Raw genomic sequence first — 18768 nt, 5'->3', positions numbered from 1 at the left:
CAAATTAATGGACAAAGAATACACGAGGGAATACTCAAAACAATAAAAACCGACATGAATCTCGTCACATAAAGAGAAATGCGACCTAACCATGGACTTCACGGGTTCGTTTCAGGGCAATGACCTCAATAATTGAATTATATTGAAATACAATTATAATTATTTTATAGTTTCCATATTATGATTAGTAAACCTACAATGTCAGAGTGCATCCAGATCTGACAATTTTCTGTTTTCATCATCACCTATGCCAGGTAGCGATACAGCACATTTTAGCCATTCAGCAGGAATGAACGCCTCGCATCGCGAGCCAAGCTGAACATCTGTGCTTGGCAGTGATACGCTCTTCCACATTTAACTGGCCAATACGGGTTTAATTACTTTCTCAACCAAGATTAATTGTAATTGATCTCATTTCGTCTCCCCTTACACCATACTTTGTTTCTCAGACCAAGACCATTCTGAGAAGAAATACATTGTTGTAAAAAATAATTGTTATCACATTTTTATCGAGTGGATCGGAAATATTTGCTATTGGATATCGTGCTTATCATATTTGCTAAAAACAAACAGGAAAACATGTTCATTGAAAAATAATTACTATTTATTGCATTTAATTAATCAATATAGGCCTATATAAAACACATCTGACCTTACGAAAGATAAAGTAATTATGGCTGAAATGAATAATCAACACCATAATAACCTCATACTCATTAATAATATTTGATTATTTCAGTAAATATATTTGAATGTGTATCTGGAGGTGAGAGTTTCTGTGTGTTATTTCCTAACAGCTTCTGTTGATCTATGTGTTGAGGGTGCTTGGAGGGGCCAATGATGCAGAACTAATAGCTTTTAGTCCTGAAACAGCTTCCTGCTCCCAACAGCAGAGAAAAACCCAAAGCTCTGGGCCCAGTTCGTTGGGTGGGTGTGTGTGTGTGTGTGTGTGTGTGTGTGTGTGTGTGTGTGTGTGTGTGTGTGTGTGTGTGTGTGTGTGTGTGTGTGTGTGTGTGTGTGTGTGTGTGTGTGGATATCGGGGGATAGTCCTTTAATGAACTCTGGCATCTCACTAAAGGACTCCTCAAGATGCCATCTCCTAAACAAACTGTTTGCAGCCAAGAGGCAGAAGAGCTCCCGAGTGGCGCAGCAGTCTAAGGCACTGCATCTCAGTGCTAGAGGCGTAACTACAGACCCTGGTTTGATTCCAGGCTGTATCACAACTGGTCGTGATTGGGAGTGCCAATTGGCCCAGTGTCGTCTGGGTTTAGCCAGAGTAGGCCGTCACTGTAAATAAGAATTTGTTTCTTAACTGACTTGCCTGGTAAAATAAAGAAGAGGGGGAGGGAGAGAGACAAAACACTGCTATCTCTCCCTAGGCAGGGTGAAATAGATACTTATCAGGACCAACCTCAAAAGGTACAGGGAGTAATTAATCAGCTTTCCTTTACTGGTATCATGTGGGAACAGCGTGTGTCTGATACACGTCAGTAGCATGTCTTAGGAACAGCCAGATAATGGGGTTGTATGGGGTTTAGTGAAGCGTGAGCTCCTCACACTCACCAGAATAAGGCACAGGGATGGTTGGCTTACTAAACTACTCTAGAATGGCGGCACATGTACAAGGTCCTAACCCTAACCCTAGCTTCATGTTCACAACCCGGGTCAACCCTAACCCTAGCTTCATGCCCACAACCCGGGTCAACCCTAACCCTAGCTTCATGTCCACAACCATAATCCTAGCTTCATGTCCACAACCCGGGTCAACCCTGAACCTAGCTTCATGTCCACAACCCTAACCCTAGCTTCATGTTCACAACCCGGGTCAACCCTAACCCTAGCTTCATGTCCACAACCCGGGTCAACCCTAAACCTAGCTTCATGTCCACAACCCTAACCCTAGCTTCATGTTCACAACCCGGGTCAACCCTAACCCTAGCTTCATGTCCACAACCCGGGTCAACCCTAACCCTAGCTTCATGTCCACAACCCGGGTCAACCCTAACCCTAGCTTCATGTTCACAACCCGGGTCAACCCTAATCCTAGCTTCATGTCCACAACCCGGGTCAACCCAAAACTAGCTTCATGTTCACAACCCGGGTCAACCCTAACCCTAGCTTCATGTCCACAACCCGGGTCAACCCTAACCCTAGCTTCATGTTCACAACCTGGGTCAACCCTAATCCTAGCTTCATGTCCACAACCCTAACCCTAGCTTCATGTCCACAACCCTGGGCAACCCTAACCCTAGCTTCATGTTCACAACCCGGGTCAACCCTAAGCCTAGCTTCATGTTCACAACCCGGGTCAACCCTAACCCTAGCTTCATGTTCACAACCCGGGTCAACCCTAACCCTAGCTTCATGTCCACAACCCGGGTCAACCCTAACCCTAGCTTCATGTCCACAACCCTAACCCTAGCTTCATGTTCACAACCCGGGTCAACCCTAATCCTAGCTTCATGTCCACAACCCGGGTCAACCCAAAACTAGCTTCATGTTCACAACCCGGGTCAACCCTAACCCTAGCTTCATGTCCACAACCCGGGTCAACCCTAACCCTAGCTTCATGTTCACAACCTGGGTCAACCCTAATCCTAGCTTCATGTCCACAACCCTAACCCTAGCTTCATGTCCACAACCCTGGGCAACCCTAACCCTAGCTTCATGTTCACAACCCGGGTCAACCCTAAGCCTAGCTTCATGTTCACAACCCGGGTCAACCCTAACCCTAGCTTCATGTCCACAACCCGGGTCAACCCTAACCCTAGCTTCATGTCCACAACCCTAACGCTAGCTTCATGTTCACAACCCGGGTCAACCCTAACCCTTGCTTCATGTACACAACCCTAACCCTAGCTTCATGTCCACAACCCTAACCCTAGCTTCATGTCCACAACCCGGGTCAACCCTAACCATAGCTTCATGTCCACAACCCTAACCCTAGCTTCATGTTCACAATCCGGGTCAACCCTAACCCTAGCTTCATGTCCACAACCCTAATCCTAGCTTCATGTTCACAACCCGGGTCAACCCTAATCCTAGCTTCATGTCCACAACCCTAAACCTAGCTTCATGTCCACAACCCGGGTCAACCCTAATCCTAGATTCATGTTCACAACCCGGCTCAACCCTAACCCTAGCTTCAAATACAACCTGGCTCAATCCTAACCCTAGCTTGAAATACAACCCGGCTCAATCCTAACCCTAGCTTCATGTCCACAACCCTAACTCTAGCTTCAATCACAACAGGGGCGAAAATCTGATATCCACTTTGGAGGGGACAATTACATGACATTTTCTCAAGAGCAATTCCTGAGGGGGACACCAAAAGTAGTGCTGTAACACATAGCCTACATTGTAATATGGTAAATGTATATTGAAGAACCAAAGAAATAAGGTGTTTGCCGTACTCCTAACTACCGGTACCCAAAACTACACAACTAATCACAACAGCAATACCATTGCCTTTAACAAATCTTAGTTCAGTCACCAGTTTAAGTTGAGAGTGGGGGTATCCATGGCATTTCCCAATTATGTTCCTATTTTACAAGTAAAAAAAATTGAGAACCTTTCATAATGTTGCCAAACAAAGACTCAACAAACTTACCTGAGACTCCCTGTCTCTGCCAGTCTGTCCCTGCATATCTGTCCCCAACTCTGCTGTCTGTGTGCCATCTGTTGCCTGCTCTGCCTAATGACATCATTGTGAAACATTTCCATTAGAATTTCATTTCTTTCTTATGAACATTTTATCAACTAGTCTTTGAGATATTAGGCTACTAGGGTTCTTACTATGCGTTTTGGTGTATTGAAAAATACTCTGATGTCCGTCTTTTATTTTTCTGCCATTTTTCTACCTGGCTGGCTGGCTGGCTACACACACAGTGTGTAGGTTATTTACAGTAGGAGATGGGCTTCTATCATCTTCAATCATTCTATATGGGCTTCGATCTAAAAGGTAGCTAGCAAATGTGAAACGGATTAAAATGACAAGAGTTGACAGCTGTATGAGTTCACCATTTACACAACATATGCTGCAACCTTTTGTAATTTTAATAGTTTGTTTCATATTGGCTGGCTTCCAACAATAGCTGAATTTGCAAAGCTAGCGAGCACCAATTCAGTTTCAGAGGTGTTTGCTATAATCTTTGCTACCCGGGTTAAATAAAGGTGAAATAAAATAAATAAATAAAAGTTCCCTTGCGACAATTTAGCTTTTGCAATGAGACCATTAAATATATTTAAGACAATGGTAGAAGAGAGTGTAGTTCTGTTCAGTTTGGACTTCAGTTTATCGCTAACCTTATCACAGGGACTTTGAAGCACTAACTTACATCATCTGCATGCTGATTCCATCTTTGACGACGCCACATAAATGGAATAGGTACTAGCTAGCTTAATAGTTAATATTTGCGCGCTAGCTCTGCATATTCAGCTAGTGTGTGTGTGCGCGATTGACTGGATGAACCTCACGGCAGTTACGTAGCAAGCTAAGGAACTGGCAGTGGATCAAACCATTGTGAGGCAAAGGGCGGGGGGGTCGCAATCTTTTGAAACTTAAAAACGCGCTATTAAGTGTCTATAATCATCACAATTGCTTTCATTGCGTGTTATTAATATTATTTAAATTACATAGTTATGTTTCAGTGATATATTGGGGGGGACAAATCATATTTTTCCCAGGATGGGGGGGTCGTGTCCCCCCCGGGATTTCCGCCCCTGAATCACAACCAGGCTCAACCCTAACCCTAAACCCAGCTTCAGTTACAACCCGGCTCAACCCAAAACCTAGCTTCAATCACAACCCGGCTCAACCCAAACCATAGCTTCAGTTACGCACCGGCTCAACCATAAACCTAGCTTCATGTCCACAACCCGGCTCAACCATAAACCTAGCTTCAATTACAACCCAGCTCAACCCTACTCCTAGCTTCAATCACAACCCAGCTCAATCCTAACCCTAGCTTCAGTTACAACCCGGCTCAACCCTAAACCTAGCTTCATGTTCACAACCCGGCTCAACCCTAACCCTAGCTTCAATCATAACCCGGCTCAACCCTAACTCCATCTTCAGTTACAACCCGGCTCAACCCCAAATCATAGCTTCAATCATAACCCGGCTCAACCCTAACCCTAACCCCAGCTTCAGTTACAACCCGGCTCAACCCTAACCCTAGCTACATGTCCACAACCCGGCCGAACCCTAACCCTAGCTTCAGTTACAACCCGGCTCAACCCTAAACCTAGCTACATGTCCACAACCCGGCCGAACCCTAACCCTAGCTTCATGTCCACAACGCAGATTAACCCTAACCCAAGCTTCATGTCCACACCCCGGCTCAACCATAACCCTAGCCATAACACTAACCATAACCCTAGCTTTATGTCCATAACCCTAGCATAACACTAACTATAACCCTAGCTTCATGTCCACACCCCGGCTCAACCATAACCCTAGCCATAACACTAACCATAACCCTAGCTTTATGTCCATAACCCTAGCATAACACTAACTATAACCCTAGCTTTATGTCCATAACCCTAGCATAACACTAACTATAACCCTAGCTTTATGTCCATAACCCTAGCATAACACTAACTATAACCCTAGCTTTATGTCCATAACCCTAGCATAACACTAACTATAACCCTAGCTTTATGTCCATAACCCTAGCCATAACGCTAACCATAACCCTAGCTTTATGTCCATAACCCTAGCCATAACGCTAACCATAACCCTAGCTTCATGTCCATAACCCTAGCCATAACACTAACCATAACCCTAGCTTTATGTCCATAACCCTAGCCATAACGCTAACCATAACCCTAGCTTCATGTCCATAACCCTAGCCATAACGCTAACCATAACCCTAGCTTCATGTCCATAACCCTAGCCATAACGCTAACCATAAGCCTAGTTGTATGTCCATAACCCTAGCCATAACGCTAACCATAAGCCTAGTTTTATGTCCATAACCCTAGCCATAACGCTAACCATAACCCTAGCTTTATGTCCATAACCCTAGCCATAACACTAACCATAAGCCTAGTTTTATGTCCATAACCCTAGCCATAACGCTAACCATAACCCTAGCTTTATGTCCATAACCCTAGCCATAACACTAACCATAACCCTAGCTTTATGTCCATAACCCTAGCCATAACGCTAACCATAACCCTAGCTTTATGTCCATAACCCTAGCCATAACACTAACTATAACCCTAGCTTTATGTCCATAACCCTAGCCATAACGCTAACCATAACCCTAGCTTCATGTCCATAACCCTAGCCATAACGCTAACCATAACCTTAGCTTTATGTCCATAACCCTAGCCATAACGCTAACCATAACCCTAGCTTCATGTCCACACTCCACCTCAACCCTAATGTCCGCACCCTTTGTTTTTCATAAACATTGATGTTTTTCAAGGCAATTAAATACAAATTATTTGACTAATAGGAACATGAATATTCCAAATCCCTTCATCTCTCTAAGCCATTTTCAAATGTTTGTCACCCCATGTGGCTCAGTTGCTGTATTAGGCAGGACATCAAGTCCCCATCAGTTCCACTCATTCATCAACAGACTAAAAGGCCCATCTCAGCCTGTCTTCTATGCATCTGTCTCTCTATGTCTAGGCACCTGTAATGGATCTTCTCCCCTGACAGTCCTGATTAGGTGAACCAGCTTGTTTAATGTCTGTGGACTGGGTGCTGACTGTCTATCAGTGCCCTTTACTAAGCATTCTGCCACACACTCAAACCCTGCAGATGCTAACCAGAAGAAGTAGTGAACACAAATACAGACAGGCCAATGGATATTATGGGGATTGTCAGTTATTAATGTGTGGTATCAACAAAGAACACATAGCAATTCCGTCATCTGTAAGAAGTGAACCCAACTACAGAGCCAATGGATATTACAGGCTGTCAGTTCGCTTTAACGTGTGGTATCAACACCTACTGGCCAATATTCAGTAGAGGTGATGAAACAAGTAACTCTCATACACCTAGAGACATTTAAGACTGAAGGGAGGTTCATGATGTGAGAGGACATTGTCATGATTTCCACAGCAGTCAGGAATATGTTCGTAATGGACAGGAGGTGGCTGGTGTGGTGTTTCCAGTCTATATAACTCAGCAGGGCAGCTCCACAACATCATGGAGTTCTCCTCAGAATGCTATTGACCCCTGTGTGACCACATGTTCCGCTTCAGTGGGCGCCATATTAATCCTGATAGCATTCCATCACTGCCAGTAGCAGATGTAGGGTTTTGTCGACCTTATAGGACCAGCTCTAGACAACACACTTTATTACTGAGAGCTCAGATTGTGGTGTCCAATTCACAGAACAAGATTATATTTCTATGGTCCAACCCCCCCCCCCCCAGTCAGAAACACATTTAGCTGCTTATTTGTTTACCAACAACCTCACAATCTTCTCCAAATCTCTCCTTTCCCCTGTCACCAATGGTTGACCTCCACTGTGGAATCTCCTGTATCCACTCAGCCACAGCGAATACACCCATAAACATACATGTTTATATACATCATTGGAATACACCCTGGAGGTCTGTCTGCCCTTGGGCCAGGCAATGGTTTCCTTTATTACCTCCATCAGAGCAATATGGCCTATGTGCATTGACTGCACGGCCCAGCAGAGTACAGCCCTCATCTGTAATTTAAAATGTAATTTCACAGTCCGCTGCTGCCTCACTTCACCTGTAGCAGAGACATCTGTAGGGAGAATTATATCTGACATCATCTCCCACCATGTAGTCTCCTCGCTACAATGCTGCAGCCACAGTTCAGCTGTAGCAGAGACATCTGTAGGGAGAATTATATCTGACATCATCTCCCACCATGTAGTCTCCTCGCTACAATGCTGCAGCCACAGTTCAGCTGTAGCAGAGACATCTGTAGGGAGAATTATATCTGACATCATCTCCCACCATGTAGTCTCCTCGCTACAATGCTGCAGCCACAGTTCAGCTGTAGCAGAGACATCTGTAGGGAGAATTATATCTGACATCATCTCCCACCATGTAGTCTCCTCGCTACAATGCTGCAGCCACAGTTCAGCTGTAGCAGAGACATCTGTAGGGAGAATTATATCTGACATCATCTCCCACCATGTAGTCTCCTCGCTACAATGCTGCAGCCACAGTTCAGCTGTAGCAGAGACATCTGTAGGGAGAATTATATCTGACATCATCTCCCACCATGTAGTCTCCTCGCTACAATGCTGCAGCCACAGTTCAGCTGTAGCAGAGACATCTGTAGGGAGAATTATATCTGACATCATCTCCCACCATGTAGTCTCCTCGCTACAATGCTGCAGCCACAGTTCAGCTGTAGCAGAGACATCTGTAGGGAGAATTATATCTGACATCATCTCCCACCATGTAGTCTCCTCGCTACAATGCTGCAGCCACAGTTCAGCTGTAGCAGAGACATCTGTAGGGAGAATTATATCTGACATCATCTCCCACCATGTAGTCTCCTCGCTACAATGCTGCAGCCACAGTTCAGCTGTAGCAGAGACATCTGTAGGGAGAATTATATCTGACATCATCTCCCACCATGTAGTCTCCTCGCTACAATGCTGCAGCCACAGTTCAGCTCAAGGACCATTTCCTCTTGTTTTGTTACTGTTCTTTTTACTCGATGGTTGAAGGACTGTGAAGGTGCAGCTGTGAGGCTGTGATAAGTGACTGTGATAGTGACAGTGTATGTGACTGTGATAGTGTAGCTGTGTGTGACTGTGATAGTGATGGTGTGTGACTGTGAGCTTCAGACCCACTGACAGGATGAGTGATTACTGTGTACGTCCTCAGCATCTCTAAAGCTCCCAGCAGAGATAATGAGACCCAGGAGGCAATGGGATTTCATTTATCTTCTATTTTCCCCTCTCCTCACACACAAACCGAGCAAACGGTCTTGCTGAACACTGGGACACACACACACACACACACACACACACACACACACACACACACACACACACACACACACACACACACACACACACACACACACACACACACACACACACACACGACTAGACTTATTGAGGTCAGTAATCATTGGATAAAAGGTAGAAGATTTGACTTGTACTAATTTGGGCCACTCCCATTGTAGTAAAAGAGAGCAAATACATTAGGGTACTCCTAAAGCAAAAGGTATAAATAAATGGTCAATGTATATGCTAACTGCATATTCAGGCATGTAATACAAATGCAAGTTCTTATAACACTTTTTTTTTTAAAAACATATCTGCATACATTTCTATTGAGCTTATAAGACCGGTAATTTCCTCTAGATCAAATTCTGGTTTCGAGGCGTAGCCCATTTGTCATTTTTTTGGTTTCACACTATCACGGCTCATTTACAGATGCCTGTATGATGCATTGCCACACTTTCAGCTAGTCAAAGACTGAGGCTGTGGTCATTCAACCAATGTGGTACTATTCATTTCATTGAAATTTGGGCAGAAATACTGTACCTCAGATGGAAAACGTAAAGTAATAAAGTTTAATGAAAGCTTTGGATTTAAAGTCAAGCGCCTCGTTAGAGAGCTGAGAGTCCTCCAAACCAGAAGTATTAAGAGAGAGCTGAGAGGCCTCCAAACCAGAAGTATTAAGAGGGAGCTGAGAGTCCTCCAAACCAGAAGTATTAAGAGAGAGCTGAGAGTCCTCCAAACCAGAAGTATTAAGAGAGAGCTGAGAGTCCTCCAAACCAGAAGTATTAAGAGAGAGCCTCATTAGAGAGCTGAGAGTCCTCCAAACCAGAAGTATTAAGAGAGAGCCTCATTAGAGAGCTGAGAGTCCTCCAAACCAGAAGTATTGAGAGCCTCGTTAGAGAGCTGAGAGTCCTCCAAACCAGAAGTATTAGAGAGAGAGCCTCATCAGAGAGCCGAGAGTCCTCCAAACCAGAAGTATTAAGAGAGAGCCTCATCAGAGAGCCGAGAGTCCTCCAAACCAGAAGTATTAAGAGAGAGCCGAGAGTCCTCCAAACCAGAAGTATTAAGAGAGAGCTGAGAGTCCTCCAAACCAGAAGTATTGATGGGAAAAGACAACAGAAGTCTTTCCTCCAGCTATAGAAAAATAACTTGCACACCCATTAGATTACCAGGTTTATGGAGAATATATTTCCTAGACATACAATAACAGAATGGGGTTATAGGTCAAGCTAAAAGAGGGTTTAAACATGGGTCCATTCACACGGTATAGAACTTGCCAGTGGCGCTCTGGGGTTGCTTTTAACTGAATCTCCCAAATGGCCTTTTCTTTCTAAACACATGACCTCTCACTGGGTACGGACTGGGGGATGAAGTGTGTGTGCACGCGCTTTGGTTGGGCTCGGGGTCTGAATAAAATAAAGGCTCTTTCAATGAGCATCACATTCACCTCATAGCCTCCATATTCAATCTCTGCATTATTCTGTTATCACGACAGCCAGACCGTGTTACCAGACAGTAGAATTACTCAGTGTATTTATTACAGTCACAGCAATGCTTTACAATGTATTAAGAGTTATCCTTATCTTCCTCTGTCAGTGTCCCAGGCTGTGTAACAAATCTATTCACTATAGACAGCACTCCTTTTGACCAGGGCTATGGCCAGCTCAGATACACCCTATTCAGTCCCCAGACAAAAACTGTCACCCCATGACAGGAATCATTTGCAGAACTGAGGATAATGATACTCCCAGTGGACCACAGAACAACACTGACATCAGCTGGAACAAGGGAGGTAAGACATGGAATTTCACCCGCTACTACATTCACAACTTTAATTGATACTTGCCACTCTTTTCTATAAATCAATTTGGCATCATCCTGTGAAGCACCCAATGCCATTTTTATTTCAAAACAGTTGCAAAAAGGAACACATATAAAGAATAAGCTTGGTAGAGGATGTTTCATGCAGGCTGTATAAAAAGGTATGTTGAAAAGAGAAAAAAGGAAACCAAAGACAAAGTAAATACATTTATAAAATCTATTTAAGAAAGGCAAGAAATAAATCTCCACAGTAGAGGGCACCCTTGAATTGTTCTGGGACTGAATGTAAATTAAAATGAGAGTAATCTATAGTCGTTTGGTTGTCCCAGCTTAACAGATCTATCTATCTATGTATATCTGCGAGTGAAACTAAAAGTTTGTGGATGAAGATTGTCCGGGGAAGTAAAAAAAAAAAGTGAAATCCCTGGAAGTTGGAAAGTCCCAATCAGCAGGGTAAGAGTCAGTCCTCCACCCAGGTAGAAGGCAGGCTGGAACGTTCTGGGTGATGTTCAATTATTTATAAAACATGAATATTCAATTATTTATAAACATATGAATATGTAGGTCTATGGTGGTTTTGGGGTTTCTTGTTAGTGTAGACAGGCTGGAACATTGGACAGTTAGGGTTTCTTGGGAGCAAAGACGACAGGTAGTACCCGCCGGGAGTTGCTTTTCACCCAGGGGTGGGTGATGACGCTCTGCAGGGGGAGCCGCATAGAGGGACTGTGGCGGAGCAGCTTAGAGACCAGGTCCCGAGCACCATCAGACACCACCTTGGGGAACTGCAGGTCAACCTGACAGATGGGAGGTCATTCACCGTTTAAAAGCTGTGCTTTGGGTAAATATCTAACTACTACATGTATGCCTATTCTATTTAAAACAGATATTAGTCAGAAATCACAATGGAACTACTCAAGCGATTACACCTGAATTAGGGATAATATTACTACTGGATATACAAGTAATTGACGATTTAAAAAATGCAAACCTTTGTGATGCGCTTGTACGTGTCAGAGTGGCTGGCAGTTTCAAACGGGGGGTTTCCAACAAGGCACTCATAGCAGAGCACCCCGATGGACCAGAGGTCCACCTTCTCATCGTGGATCTTCCCCTCAATCATCTCTGGGGGCAGGTAGTCCAGCGTTCCACACATTGTGCGGCGCCTAGAGGGGGTAAGACAGCAGCTAGATAAGTGACAAGGTTTTCTAATGGCAACATGTCTACAAATAGACAGTCAAGATGAAGAAAAACCCAGTGAATTCATGACATGCAGTGCATTTGAGGAGATCAGTTTGAGCTAGACAGGGTGCAGAATCTCCAATCTTGTTAACATAAACAAGTAGTTATTTGGGATGCAACAAGGTGATTTGTAGATCAGTGATTCTGTACAGTCTCAAACATACAAATTGACCGTATTTAGTTGTGAAGCAAACATATGAGGCTATAGAGGGTTCAGTTCAGGGTTCTCTCACCTTAAGGATGGGGCATGGACAGACCAGCCGAAGTCTGCTATCTTCAGCTCCCCACGGAGCCCCAGCAGCAGGTTCTCAGGCTTGATGTCCCGGTGTATCACCTTCCTCTCATGGCAGTACAGCAGCGCATCAGCCAACTCCTCCATGTACTAACAAAGGACATACAGATATTAAGACATGACTCATTTCCACATTGCAATTCAAATGCAAATAAAGTAATGCCAACTTAAATCAATGGCAAAACGTAGCTACCATTATCAGACCAAAATATTACAAATATACTATCTAACAACCAAATGCCATGATTGGAGGATACTGATTATTCAGAATAGATTAATTAGCTTGTCTATACAACAATAAAATGGCAACTTCTCTTACCGTAGCAGTGCGCTGGTCATCGAAGCGACCACATTTCTGCAGCTCTTTGTACATCTCACCCCGTGGGGCGTACTCCAGGATCAGGAAGACCCTTGAGCGGTCATGGAAGTAGTTGTAGAAGCGCAGGATATTGGGGTGTCTAAAGGAACAGGAGGAAGGAATGATTTAAATCTACCTTCTCCAGCCTGAGAAAATAATACACCCTGAATTATAGAGGGAATACTGGTCAGTTTCAAAACGCCAGCTTAAATCCGCTCACTGAACGTACATTTCATAATGTTGGTGTTAACTAGCATGTCAAAACATTTCCCACAGAGAAATCATTATATTAAGGCAACATCAACCTATACCCCCACTAGGCTAGATTCAAAAAGTTGAGAAAAATTCCAAATCAGGGTACTACTGACCTAAGATGGGACTGAATCTCAATCTCTCTTCGGAGCTGGTGCTCCACGCCTTCCTTCTCCATCTGAGACTTGAAGAGCACTTTCAGTGCCACAATGAAATTCAGCTTCTTATCCCGTGCAACGTACACGTTCCCAAACTTGCCCTTGCCCAGGGGCCGCCCGATGTCAAAGTCATGGATGGTGAATTTCCTGATAAGGAGAGACGTCAAGGTTGTAAAACCACACCTTCATGACACATCTAGTTGATAAAACCAAAAAATGCTAAGGCGAATTGACCCTTTTTCTTAAACAAATTCCAAATGCACAACATCAGGGTGAGGTGACGATATTACTGGGCAGAAGACCTACTTTGCCGGAGCGGCACCGGAGGAAGAGGTGACAGGTTCTCTCCCAGGACCTGTAGTGACATCATAGGGATTCAGAATTGAGCAAAAAACATATTTGGTACATTGTTAGCACCATTAAAAGTGGTGTGATGTGTTTCTATACACTTTTAGGTGGCATATCAGGCAGAATGGTAGCTATTGAAATGTACCTGTAATTGCGTTTTTGTCTGTAGTCTCTGGGGCAGATGGTATTTGAACTCTCTGAGGACCCACAGAAACCATTGAAGTTGCCATCTATCAGGTAGAAAAACATCCTAGATTAAACCTAATTGCCCCCAGCACTGGTTCAAAGTTAAGAATTCAAAATGGTAGCCAGCCAAATGGGCAACTTCATTTTATGGCAACTAGCTAGCCAGGAATGGAGTAGATGAGGTTCCAACTCCACGATGTACATCACGGTGGAGTTGGGTTGCGACGACTGTGGGCAGAGTGTACCTCCGACTAGATCAAGTCGCTCTCAGTCAATACGAGGAAACAGTTGGTGGTTGTATTTGATTAACGTTTTATTAAGAAGGATGGATTTCAGCAACAAACAAAAAAAAAGCTACAGAGGACAAACATTATGTACACAGTAAGGGTTTCAGAATTTACATTTTAGAAGTATCGACCAACAGCGACACGATGTAGTCAGAGCTACAGGGTTGTCACTAGTTACCACAAAGTCATAATTATGGATAAACCTCGCCTTCTTCTACACTGTTTCTTCTTAAAGGGAAATGTAAATGTTTGAACTCCATATTCATCATCTCCAGCACCACCCCAACACACAAACTAGGTGGACACCGCTTCAAAATGAGTGGATTCGGCTATTTCTGCCACACACATGGCTGACCGGTGTATAAAAACCAAACACACGCCATATCAATATCCATAGACAAACATTGGCAGTAGAAGGGCCTGTACTGAAGAGCTCACTGACGTTCAACGTGGCACCGTCATAGGATGCCACCTTTCCAACAAGTGGTTAGGTTTAAATTCAAAATGTTTTTGTGTGATATTCATAATCTCTACACCACGCCAACATCAACATACTTTTGGTCATGTAGCATGTGGACACCTGCTCTGCGAACAAAATCATGGGTAATCTGGGGTTGGACCCCCCCCCCCTTTGCTGCTTTAACAGCCTCTACTCTTCTGGGAAGATTTACCACTAGATGTTGGAACATTTCTGCAGGGACTTGCTCCCATTCAGCCACAAGAGCATTAGTGAGGTTGGGCGATTGGTCCTGGCTCACAGTCGGTGTTCCAATTCATGCCAAAGGTGTTAGATGGGGTCGAGGTCAGGGCTCTGTGCAGGCCAGTCAAGTTCTTCCACACCGATCTCGACAATCCATTTCTGTATGGACCTCGCTTTGTGCACAGGGCATTGTCATGCTGAAACAGGAAAGGGCCTTCCCCAAACTGTTGCCATGAAGTTGGAAGCACAGAATTGTCTAGAATGTCATTGTGCTCTGTAGCATTAAGATTTCCCTTCACTAGAACTAAAGGGCCTAGTCCGAACCATGAAAACAGCCCCAGACCACTATTCCTCCTCCACCAAACTTTACAGTGTGCTCTATGCATTGGGGCAAGTAGCATTCTCCTGGCATCCGCCAAACCCAGATTCGTCTGTTGGACTGCCAGATGATGAAACTTGATTCATCACTCCAGAGAACCCATTTCCACTCCTCCAGAGTCCAGGCTTTACACCACTCCAGGCGATGCTTGGCAGTGCGCATGCTGATCCTAGGTGTCTGTGATGTATCTCGGCCATGGAAACCCATTTCCCGACGAACAGTTATTGTGCTGACATTGTTTCCGGAGGCAACTTGGAACTCTATATTGAGTGTTGCAACCAAGGACCGTTGATTTTTACATGCTTCAGTACTCGGCGGTCCTGTTCCGTGTGGCCTACCACTTCACTGCAGAGCCGTTGTTGCTCCTAGACGTTTCCACTTCACAATAACAGCACTTACAGTTGACCAGGGCAGCTCTAGCAAAAATTTGAACTGCTAACCTTATGCCTAACCCTGCCCTAGCTTGTGGGTTAGAGATCTAACTCCAAGGATGCTCCAATTCCAACATACAGCTCTGCAAGCGTATTAATGCCAAAATACATTTGTTACTCACAAAATAACAAAAGTCTGTGGTAAGTACAGGCTTAGGAGATCTTATACGTTTTGTTCTATGAAAATCTTTATCAGAAGCATTTATATAAAATTATTATTATTATTTTTTTTTAAACAAGCACATGAATGCTTTAAAATTCAGTGGTTAACTGACTGATATCTCAGAACAAAACATATAATATCTCTTAAGCCCGTGTTAACCTCAGACCTTTTCTGCGTTTAGTCATCCGTCACCATCATCTCATGTTTCAGCATGATAATACACAGCCATGTCGTAAGGATCTGTACACAATTCCTGGAAGCTGAAAATGTCCCAGTTCTTCCATGGCCTGCATACTCAGATATGTCACCCACTGAGCATGTTTGGGATGCTCTGGATCGACATGTACAACATGGTGGGATAACATTCTACTGGCCACAATCAGTGTGATCAACTGTTATGCTGCACGAGGCAAATGATCATCACACCAGATACTGACTGGATTTCTTAACTATGCCCCTACTTACATCATTTTTTAAAAACATTTTTTATCTGTTACCAACAGAGGTATATCTGTATTCACAGTCATGTGAAATCCATAGACTAGGCCTAATGAATTTATTTGAATATGAACAGTAACTCGGTAAAATATTTGAAATTGTTGCATTTATATTTTTGTTCAGTATACATACCGGTCATAACGCGAGTAAATGAAAATAGTTGCTCAGCGAAACTCCATATTTGCTGAGTAACTTACGTATTTTGACATAACGATTGCAGAGCTGTCTAATGGGAGTTTGGTTTGTTGCTCCCAGGGCGTTAGTTAGGAGAACCGTAATACCCATCATATCTAACGCACAGATACTGGGGCAGCCTAACCTTAAATTAAGACCAAAAAGTTAGTTCACACGATATAGCCATTTTGACTGATTGTGGTAACTAGTGACACTAATTCCATTGATGTAGCTACATCGTGGAGTTGCGAAAACTCGGCTAGGAAAGAAGGGAATCATAAAGGTAAACAGGACCAGTGTGGCGAAACTTACCGGTCTTTGTAGGCCTTTAGGGTCACAATTCTCCTTATTCTGCAAAGATATTGAATAGTTTAACAAGCTAAATTGGCTAACGTCATCATTGGCACTGCCTAGAAGTTGACGTTAGCCATAGATAAAGTTTTAGCTAACTAGCTATTACCCTGGCTAATGTTAGCTAGCCAAAGCCATTTTTCAAACAAAGCTAACGCAAGCTATTAGCTACAGTGTTAGTTAGTTAGAGACAACAGTAATGTAGGAAGAAACTTTAGTAATTTAATTAAACTCTTACCTGCATCACACTGACGCATTTAGCTATATGTTAAGTACAATAACTTTAAAACCAAACGGCACCCTATCCTTTGGGCTTCGACCGCCAATCTTTCAAATCCACTGTCGTTGTGTGTGATTGGCTAGATCAAATGTACAACTCCTCGTCGATTAGTCAGCCCAGCAGTGACGCGCTTCCGTTTTACTTCCTATTCGCGTGTGTTTTTTCTGTTGTTGATGTTTGTGGTGTCGAGGTAGCGAGCTAGTTGTGGTGAGTTCCACACAAAAAAGGCGAATATGATGACCATAATCAGAGGATCCCTCGCGTCATTGTTATCTAAATATTGTTTTTACACTGGCAAATATATTTATTTACACAATATTTAGATAACAATGACGTGAGGGATCGAGCACACAGCCATGTAATCTCCATAGACAAACAATGGCCTTACTGAAGAGCTCAGTGATCTTCAACGACAAGTCAGTTCGTAAAATGTCTGCCATGCTAGAGCTGCCCCGGTCCACTTTAAGTGATGTTATTGTGAAGTGGAAACATCTAGGAGCAACAATGGCTCAGCCGCTAAGTGGTAGGTCACACAAGCTCACAGAACGGGACCAAAATTGTCTGTCCTCAGTTTGTGACAACCCTCCCACTCTGTCAGCCGTATTCTTTCTCTTTGCTCTTGTTTTCCTTAATAGGATGTCGGTGGGTGGAGCTGGGAGGGTCGTCAGCGACATGGGACACACCTGGGCCCGGGTGTGTCCCGGGATAAATACACCTCTTCCCCGCTCATTGAGGAGACTCCATGCAGACACACTGTTAGATTTTTGTTGTGGCTGTTTGTTTGTTTGGCACCTTTCAACAACCCTCATTATCACATTTATGCACGCAATCACTCACTTACACTACTGATTACACACACCATTGTTAATTGTATTTAGTTTACTTCAGTTAATAAATATATTTTGTTATTCCTTATCTCCACGTTGTCTCCCTATTTGTTATGAACTTCGAGATGGTTTGTGAGAAGTTGATGATCCAGTCTGGTCCCAGATCTGTTTTAGCTCTTGCCAACTCCATTGCTGTCATTGTCAAGCCAAACATTCTTTGTCATGATAATGAGTGACAAGGAGTTGGCATGATAGTACAAACACACACAATGGTACTACTGATGAGGCAAGCGCATTCAGGCTTTTAATGATCCAGGAGATCATAGAGCCTAATCAGGAAGTCTTGAGGAAGTAATGCTGCCATTGAACCTATTTTCCCAACAATGAAGCAACATTTCTGCTAATGATAAACATAATGTTGATTACTACTGATTTCAAGAGTTATGTAAATGAAGGACAATCTATTTGACCACTAATATGTTTTGCTTTGTGTTCAACAGGCCCTGCCACAGATGGATGAGTGTTTCCTGTTCATGACTTGTCTTGCACTGGGCCTGAAGCAGAGGGACCTGGCCAATTGCTACAGCATCTGCCAGTCCACCGTGAGCCGCATCATCACTTCCTGGGCCAACATCCTGTACTGCCTGCTTGGCTCCGCCTCCATCTGGATGTCACCAGGGAGCGTCAGGGCCCACCTGCCCCTGGAGTTCAAGGACTATGCAGACATAACGGTTCTGGTAGACTTTACAGAGCTCCGCTGCCACTCACCATTCTCCTATCAGCGGTACAGTCTTCCTCCACCTTCAAGGTAATGGTGGGGATGGCACCACACGGCACAGTCACGTCTGTATCTGCACTCTATCCTGGAGCTGTAAGTGTTGAGGAGATTTTCCTGCAGTGTGGCATCGTTCCCCTACTCACCACAGACGCGGCCATTATGGTGGATAAGGGCCTTGGTGTGGACGAACATGTAAGGTCCACCGGCCAACTTCCTGGTCAAAGGGCACACAGATGCCAGCAGGGCGCAATGTGATGGATGATGAAAGGGTAAGGGGGAT

The 18768-nt window shown here is 43.9% G+C and overlaps 1 protein-coding gene across 1 annotated transcript; it reads right to left on the bottom strand.

Moving 5' to 3' along the window:
- Positions 1–10482: 10482 nt before the first annotated feature.
- Positions 10483–16980, bottom strand: LOC106561604 (aurora kinase B). Its single transcript, XM_014125721.3, has 9 exons — positions 16842–16980; positions 16565–16603; positions 13580–13664; positions 13393–13441; positions 13045–13233; positions 12638–12776; positions 12260–12408; positions 11776–11950; positions 10483–11581 (listed from the first exon to the last, which is right to left on the bottom strand). Exons 1-9 carry the CDS (start codon positions 16845–16847, stop codon positions 11408–11410), a joined length of 1005 nt encoding a protein of 334 aa, XP_013981196.1. The 5' UTR covers positions 16848–16980; the 3' UTR covers positions 10483–11407.
- Between the last annotated feature and the right edge of the window lie 1788 nt (positions 16981–18768).

Source organism: Salmo salar, chromosome 10, assembly GCF_965601325.2.
Source record: "Salmo salar chromosome 10, fSalSal1, whole genome shotgun sequence".
Taxonomy (NCBI): Eukaryota; Metazoa; Chordata; class Actinopteri; order Salmoniformes; family Salmonidae; genus Salmo; species Salmo salar.
The sequence above is the reverse complement of the archived record's forward strand: the minus strand, read 5'-3'. Positions and strand labels throughout refer to the sequence as shown.